The sequence below is a fragment of the Pseudoliparis swirei genome, chromosome 10, assembly GCF_029220125.1.
Source record: "Pseudoliparis swirei isolate HS2019 ecotype Mariana Trench chromosome 10, NWPU_hadal_v1, whole genome shotgun sequence".
NCBI lineage: Eukaryota > Metazoa > Chordata > Actinopteri > Perciformes > Liparidae > Pseudoliparis > Pseudoliparis swirei.
The window spans coordinates 8,004,232-8,012,578 of record NC_079397.1 but is presented as its reverse complement, the minus strand read 5'-3'; the positions used below and the strand labels follow the sequence as shown (position 1 = coordinate 8,012,578).

The following is an 8,347-nucleotide window of genomic DNA, read 5'->3' as shown; positions in this document are numbered from 1 at the left end:
GGTGGACACAATGAGGGCGGGGCCAGCAATCACACAGAAGGAAACAATCAGGACCAGGGCAGACAATCACAGGGAGACAGATGACACAAGGACTTCAAAATAAGACACAAGACACAAACTCTGGGTCGTGACATCACCGAACTTTGTATTTCACTTATAAAAAATATGAGCCTCTCAAGGTTAATTTATATTTTCATAGGAAAATGATAGGATATGGAATAAAAATGCAAAACCCTCACTCCATGAGCTCCAATACAAACAGACGCAACAAAAGGGGTGAAAATACTATTCTAGCTCTGCAGTTGCTGAATTTAATTCAATTCAATTCAATTCAATTCAGTTTATTTGTATAGCCCAATTTCACAATTTCACAATTCAGTTTATTTCAAACGCGTCTGACGCGCTGCTCGCTGGAAAATACGCAGCTACGCAGCTTCTACGCAGCTGTGCATTGACTTTGCATGTAATCTCGATGCGCGTAGAAATTTCGACGCGTCCGGTGTGAACACACCATTAGAGAGGAGGAGTGGGCGGAGTCTCAACAGTGGGCGGAGTCTCAACAGGGCAGTGGCGTAGTTGGTAGCAGGAATTCCACGACCCAGACCTCGATGATCCATCAGGCAGATAGGATCTATGCCGTCTCATAGGGTCATCGGACCCTATGAGACGGCATAGATCCGGGAGAGAAAGCAGAGTTAATAATGTGTGATTGAGAGATGAAAATTCATCCCTAAGGAGAGAAAAAAGAGGAGATAGGTGCTCAGTGCATCCTAAAACGTCTCCCAGCAGCCTATAAGCCTATAGCAGCATCTCAAGGGGCTGGACCAGGTGAACCTGATTCAGCCCTAACTATAAGCTCTGTCAAAGAGGAAAGTCTTAAGTCTACTCTTAAATGAGGTGACTGTGTCTGCCTCCCGGACTGAAATTGGAAGCTGGTTCCATAAAAGAGGAGCTTGATAACTAAAGGCTCTGGCTCCCATTCTACTTTTTAAGACTCTAGGAACTACAAGTAGTCCCGCATTTAGTGAGCGCAGCTCTCTAGTCGAGCAATATGGTAATACAAGCTCCTTAAGATATGATGGTGCATCACCAATCAAGGCTTTGTACGTTAAGAGAAGAATTTAAAAAGTGATTCTTGATTTTACGGGGAGCCAGTGCAGAGCAGCTAGTGCAGGAGTGATGTGATCTCTTTTCTTAGTTTTAGTGAGAATACGAGCTGCAGCATTCTGGATCAACTGGAGGGACCTAAGAGACTTATTAGAGCAGCCTGATAATAAGGAGTTGCAGTAATCCAGTCTCGAAGTAACGAACGTGTGAACCAATTTTTCTGCATCTTTTTGAGACAAGATGTGCCTGATTTTTGAAATATTACGTAGATGAAAGAACAGTCCTTCAGATTTGCTTTACATGGGAGTTAAAGGATAAGTCCTGATCAAAGATAACGCAGAGATTCTTTACAGTGGTGTTGGATGCTAGAGCAATGCCATCTACAGAAACCACATCACCAGATAATTGATCTGAGGCGCTCAGGGCCGATTAAAATTAGTTCGGTTTTGTCTGAGTTTAACATCAAGAAGTTGCAGGTCATCCATGTTTTTATGTCTTTAAGACATGCTTGAATTTGACCGAGTTGGTTGGTCTCCTCTGGTTTTATCGATAGATATAGTTGAGTATCATATGCATAACAATGAAAGTTTATGGAGTGTTTCCTGATAATATTGCCCAAAGGAAGCATGTATAAGGCAAATAAAATTGGTCCAAGCACAGAACCTTGTGGAACTCCGTGACTAACGTTGGTGGTTATCGAGGCGTCATCGTTTACAAATACAAACTGAGATCGATCTGATAAAAAGGATTTAAACCAACTTAGTGCGGTGCCTGAAATGCCAATCGACTGCTCCAGTCTCTGTAATAGGATGTCATGGTCAATGGTGTTGAATGCAGCACTAAGGTCTAACAAGACCAGTACAGAGATGAGTCCTTTATCTGCTGCCATTAAGAGGTCATTTGTAATTTTCACCAGTGCTGTCTCGGTGCTGTGGTGTTTTCTAAATCCTGACTGAAACGCCTCAAATAAACTATTATGATGTAGAAAGTCACACAACTGATTTGCGACCACTTTCTCAAGGATCTTGGAGAGGAAGGGGAGGTTAGAGATCGGTCTGTAGTTAGCCAACACCTCTGGGTCCAGAGTGGGCTTCTTCAGGAGAGGTTTAATGACAGCTACTTTGAAGGAATGTGGTACGTGGCCTGTTAACAAAGACACATTGATAATATCTAATAGAGAGCTGCCAATTAAAGGACTTAGTGGTCCTGTCTCCTTATAGCGCTGGTTTACAGCAATTGCTCAGTGTGCTCAAGGTATGGGGTGCACTATGATATCGAGTTCAACTCCAAAAAAAGGGAGAATCAGAAGCTAAATTTTCCTTCATTCTTTTTGGGAGACCAGGAGCTAAATGTGGTTCAGAAATACAGGTATTTGGGTCACATCATCAGGAACGACCTCAGTGATGATGACGATGTGCAGCGGCAGTGTTGCAAACTGTATGCACAAGCCAACATGCTGGCACGTAAATTTCACATGTGTACAGAAGGCGTTAAAACTGCTCTGTTTAGAGCCTACTGTACTCCTCTATATACAGCTCACCTGTGGTGCAGTTATAGTAAAGGGAAAATGAAAAAGATGCAGGTGGCTTTCAATGATGCCTTCAGAATCCTGCTCAAGCTTCCGAGATGGACAAGCGCAGGTCAGATGTTTGTGAGCCGGAATGTTCCCACTTTTCATGCTGTTTTGAGGAATTTTATGTATAAATTAAAATGTCGACTAAGTGTCTCAGAGAATGTAGTTATAAAAGCCTTGGCTGACCCAGCACTGAGTGATACCAGGTATTCGTCTTGTTTCTGGAAGCAATGGAACAAATGTTTGTATGTTTTTTAATCCCAAGTGATTTTTTGGCTGCAATGGCTGGACCGGTGTCGTATTGTATTTTATATATTGTTGTTGTATTTGTGTTTGTTGTTTTATGGACCCATGAGTCTGGAATAAAGATCTATATATATATATATATATATATATATATATATAAAGGCAAAACGTCTTTAAGCAGCCTCGTCGGGATGGGGTCCAAGAGACAGGTAGACGTGGTAGGCCACATTTACAAATAGCCGGGTATTTACAGAAACGAATATTTCTGCCCCTCCGTTTTCAAAAATAACATCGTACACACAAGGTCGTTTTCAAAAAAGTTTCTGTTTATATGAACCTGCATAAATACGCCCCCGGGCGCCATCATAACTATGCCAAACCTGTAGTCGGCAGTGTAACGAGAAGGATAAAGACATGCAAACCAATCAGAATTCTCAAAACCAACAACAACTACGAAAAACACGATCAACTTCCGTTTCCTTTCGAGAGTAAATATGGCGCGAGGTTCATTTGTATGGACAGACAGCGAAGTAGAGCTGCTGCTTTGAGTCGCCTTAGATTATAAGGCAAATAAAGCACTCGATAATGTGGATTGGGAATCATGCCAAACTAAATATAGGGATATGTTGGCATTGTTCTTAGAACAGTACCCGTCCGAGACCTCCGAGGAGTATCCTCATGTCAAGGAGGAAATAACTCGGGCGCACCTGACAACGAAAATGAAGGCAGTCAGAGGAATGTACCGGAATGCAGTCGACACTGGACGTAGGAGCGGCCATGGTAGAGTGGTACTTCTCTACTCCGAACTATGTGAGCAAGTTTGGGATGGTTCCCCTGCCACTACAACCATCCAGTCCGGCATCGAAACTAACGAACTGGACTCTTCCGTCGCACCTTTCCCCACCCCATCTACCACGTCCTCGTCTGAAGTCGCGGAGCTAGAGTCTGAAGCAGAGGTAGATGTTGATGGCAGTGTGGCCCCCACCCCCACAGTGAAGGAGAGGAGAGCCCTGCTTCAGGTATGTAGGCTATTTATTGTCATATTATTGTCATCTATTTATTTTTGGTTTTATTTCAAGGAACTTGTGTGTGTATGTTATTTATTTTAAGATTTTCATATATATTTATATCAAATACTTTTCTATTTTCCTATACAAAGTCTGTTGTGAATCGTGATTTTTAGTCTTAAGGACTTTGGACATAGATTTATTATGGTGAGGGAAATGTAGGCCATCATTTATTGTGGTGATATCAAATGAGATAGTATTTGGAAAGGTTGACTTCTGCAAATTAGTTACAAACTATTATAGTTACAATGAATACATTTTGTTTGGTCTACTTTGTAAAGGCTAAACTGGAGGGACACCGGCATGAACGGCTGAAGAGAAAGCTGCCAGCTGAGACCCAGTGGCTGAATGCCATTGAAGAGGACAAAGGTGTCAAGAAGAAACTGATTGAAATGATCGAGACCTCAGAAAAGCAAGCATCTGATAATTTCAGCAGAATAACAGATACACTTGATAGGCTTACAACATCAATTGCTGATGGGTTTAATCTTCTGCGACAAGTCGTGCACACACCGCCACCACCGCCACATTACAACATGCCATTTGACGGAAGAGGTCCTTATGGACAGATATATGCACACACGCCACCACTACAGTCATTTTTCCCAAATTCAGCACCAGTTCAGCACTCAGTCCCACCCAACTCATCAGCTGACAATAGAACACAGAATGCAGGGCCACTCAGCACCATCAACACATCAGATTTGACACACACACCTGTCGAGGGCATGGGGCAGTTTTCATTTACTCAAGCCCTTTTCAAGGAAGCTTAGTGAATTTACCTCTGATGGTTTATGTCTTGAAATACATGTTGTGGGTTATATACCATACTGGCAAGTATCAATTACTTGTATTGTTTTTTTTGGGGGTGTTTAGTGTGAAATGTTACCCCTAGCAGTTCCAATATTTTTGTTAACAAAGGTTACAAATGGATACTATGTACAAACTATGTGCACCACTTGTGTCAATTTAGTTATTCCTCTTGAAGTCTTAAGTTTACTTGAAGTAGCTTTTATTTATTATTTGAAAAGTTGCACTACAGAGGCAGCTTATTTGCACTACTACCTCTGTTTTTCTGGCTAAATGACAATCAGGCATTTTGTTTGTGTGTCTTGTCAAGTGTCAGATCTCTTCAGAAGTAAAATGTCTGAAAACTGAAGATGTGTGTCTGTGATTAATCAATATGGGTCAAACCAAACCAGATCAACTTATTTCAGAAAGCTTTCACACAGGACCATTAAGAATTTCTCATTCTTTATGTGGATAATGGTATTCTACCAAACATGCAAACAGTAACACTTGGCAATGTCAATAGATTCCATTCAAGTGGCTTGTTAACTATGTACAATGTAAATGTAAAAAAAGAAAACAACTGTAAACATATTTGCTTGCACAAACATCTTGTACATTTAAATGCTGTGATGAACATAGCCAAAACATTTTGAACAATGAGATCTTAAAGGGTTGTATTTATAGCAGACAGTTTTGTCTGACGCTCAGTATGACTGAGTATGACACACGGGATGATACGCTGGAAAGAGGTTTGTTCCTTTTAAGGATCCAGGAATTGGGTTAGGATTCTCCTGACCCTCTTCCCTTCTGCTGTCATGAAGTCACCTCTGACAGCTGGTTGTGTGTCTGGCTGGTTGTCCCGGTCATACTCAGGGTTTTTCCTGGGTCAAAATGGGTCTTCGGTGCTCCCAAAAAAAATGTTTGCGCGCCCGGCGCGCACCGTCTGTTCGTGCACGCCGGGCTGTTGAGTGAGTGATCAGCAGCTGGCCGCTCGGTCCATTCGCGCACCTCACAGTTGCGTATTGATCAGACAAGAAGACACGCTTATCAACTTCAGTGTTTCCCTACCATTATAACAGGGTGAAATCTCCGCACTCTCACTAGCACCCCCCCCGTTAACAACTCTTCTCGGCTCGCGCGCGCCAGAGCTCCGATGCCGGCGCGCGCCTCGCTCAGCCGTGATGCGCGCACACAGGTGAGCACACCTCAGTGTTAAATTAAGCTCAGGGCACCAACATGGCTAGCGGCACTAGTCCCGCCCCCCTGAAGCTGTAAACCTAGGGGAAACACTGAACTCGATTACTATTGATCAAAACAGAACGAGGGTTCGGCTGTAGCCGACTTGAAACATACTTTTGAGAACATATTCGCTGACGTGCACGTGATGAACACAGTATTATTTATTTTTTTCCCATTGCAGACTTTTTTTTTCCTTAGGCGCTCGGGATTTGTCATAGGCGCTCGGGAAAGCGGCTTAGGCGCACGCCCAAATTTACTGTGGTCGTCTACTCTGTCCTTAGAAGCCTCACAGTAATTGTGCAGCACAAAACATGCATAAATTACAAAAGGCAGATCATCTAGATTAATGTCCATAGCCCTTCTCAGTGCTCCGAACCGGGCTTTTAGCCTCCCAAACGCACACTCTATCACCATCCGTGCTCGGCACAAAGATAGTCCAAAGTACTGCTCCTGGGCAGTGCTTCCCCCATTTACATACTCTTTCATCACATATGGGAGCAGTGGATATGCAGGGTCACCGAGTATGTATACTTGTATTGGCTCTTCATTTTCAATGATTTACCTTGGACAGGGAGGGATGTTTCCATTTTTCAAGGACATGTTCAGTGAAGAGTTTGCAAAAATACGGGCGTCATGCACGCTCCCAGGCCATTTCACAACTACGTCCATGAATGAATATTTATAATCACAGGTGGCTTGAATGTTTAAGCTAAACCTCCCTTTTCTATTGAGGTAATCAGTGGAATTGGCAGATGGTTGCTTAATCTCTACATGCGTCCCACCCACAGCACCTAGGCACTGAGGGAGGCCATGAGCTTCTTCAAATCCCTGCACAAGGGACTGGACAGCAGCTTCTGTTTTGGGCAGTTTTATATATTTAGGACCCAAGTCAACTGTTATGGCTCTACACACCTGTCTGATTATTATTGAATCGGCCGGTCTAGACAGACCGAATGCGTTTGCCGTTTTACGTAGTCTACCCTCATCAGACAAATAGTATAGGGTGAGGGCAACTTTTTTTAACAACACTGACTGGCGACCGCATGACAGTAGTCTGACCTTCTATAGAGGGGCGCAGTAACTCCGAAAGAGACAGAAGTGATGAGCGCGACATTCTAAAGTTGTCTTCCCTTTTTTTCCCCCTGAAGGGTTATTTGGGAATTTTTTCCTGATCCGATGCGAGGTTTTGGGGCAGGGATGTCTATGTGTACAGATTGTAAAGCACTGCGAGACAAATTTGTAATTTGTGAAATTGGGCTATACAAATAAACTGAATTGAATTGAATTGTTCTGGGAGGACGAGTTCTTTTTCGAAGTTTTCTCACCAGACAGCGGTTCGCCCTGGTCGGATCCAAAACCGTTGGCAGGCAATGTACCTACGTCTTGGGAGTATAGAAAGCTGAAGAAGGATTGCTGACCTCTGTGCAGTTCTTCGCCTCTGCTCCTCGATGTAAAAAATCTGTTGTGTTTGTAAATACAAACAGGCCAAAAGGGTTTGCATTAACGCACAAATGAGCACTACCTTGACACCATCCATGATCAGTAAGCAAACTAACTGTAAACATAGGACGCTCACATGACGTGAAGCATTTTTAGTCGCATTCTGTGACGTTTGACAACCTAAAACTCCGTTTGACCTAGTTCACACGCAAACACAAAAACTGAGTTTTCAGAAATCTCCACTTTGGCCGGAGTTTTTAGAAATGATCGTTTTCCGTGATAAAACCTCAGTTTTTGTGTAAATGAAAGGCCAAAACGCATGAAAATATATGCGTTTTCCCATCGGGTAAACGGGGTCTTAGAAGTAGAAACCGTTGAAGATAATTGGTCACGGTTGATGGGAGAAAAGCCATCCAAATATACACCAGGGCATACAGCGGTTTCCAAGGCCATTCCACTTGAGGACAGATTGGCACTGGTTAAGGGAAAGAGATTATTAATCTTGTCCCTAATAGTTAAAATCTTTTCATGAAAGAAGTTCATAAAGTCATTACTACTGAGGTCTATAGGAATACTCGGCTCCACAGAGCTGTGACTCTCTGTCAGCCTGGCTACAGTGCTAAAGAGAAACCTGGGGTTGTTCTTATTTTTCTCTATTACTGATGAGTAATAGGCTGCTCTGGCATTACGGAGGGCCTTCTTATAAGTTTTAAGACTATCTCGCCAAACTAAGCGGGATTCTTCCAGATTAGTTGAACGCCATATGCGTTCAAGCTTTCGTGATGTTTGCTTTAGTTTGCGGGTCTGAGGGTTATACCAGGGAGCAAACCTCCTCTTCCTCACTGTCTTCTTCTTCAGAGGGGCTATCGAGTCCAGTGTCATT

At 43.0% G+C, this 8,347-nt stretch overlaps 1 protein-coding gene across 1 annotated transcript; it reads left to right on the top strand.

Moving 5' to 3' along the window:
• The first annotated feature begins 1,532 nt into the window (after positions 1-1,532).
• On the top strand, positions 1,533-5,152 carry LOC130200650 (uncharacterized). The gene is made up of 2 exons (XM_056425102.1): positions 1,533-3,945; positions 4,275-5,152. The coding sequence occupies exons 1-2, from the start codon at positions 3,550-3,552 to the stop codon at positions 4,764-4,766; spliced, it is 888 nt and encodes a 295-aa protein (XP_056281077.1). The 5' UTR covers positions 1,533-3,549; the 3' UTR covers positions 4,767-5,152.
• Positions 5,153-8,347: the final 3,195 nt, after the last annotated feature.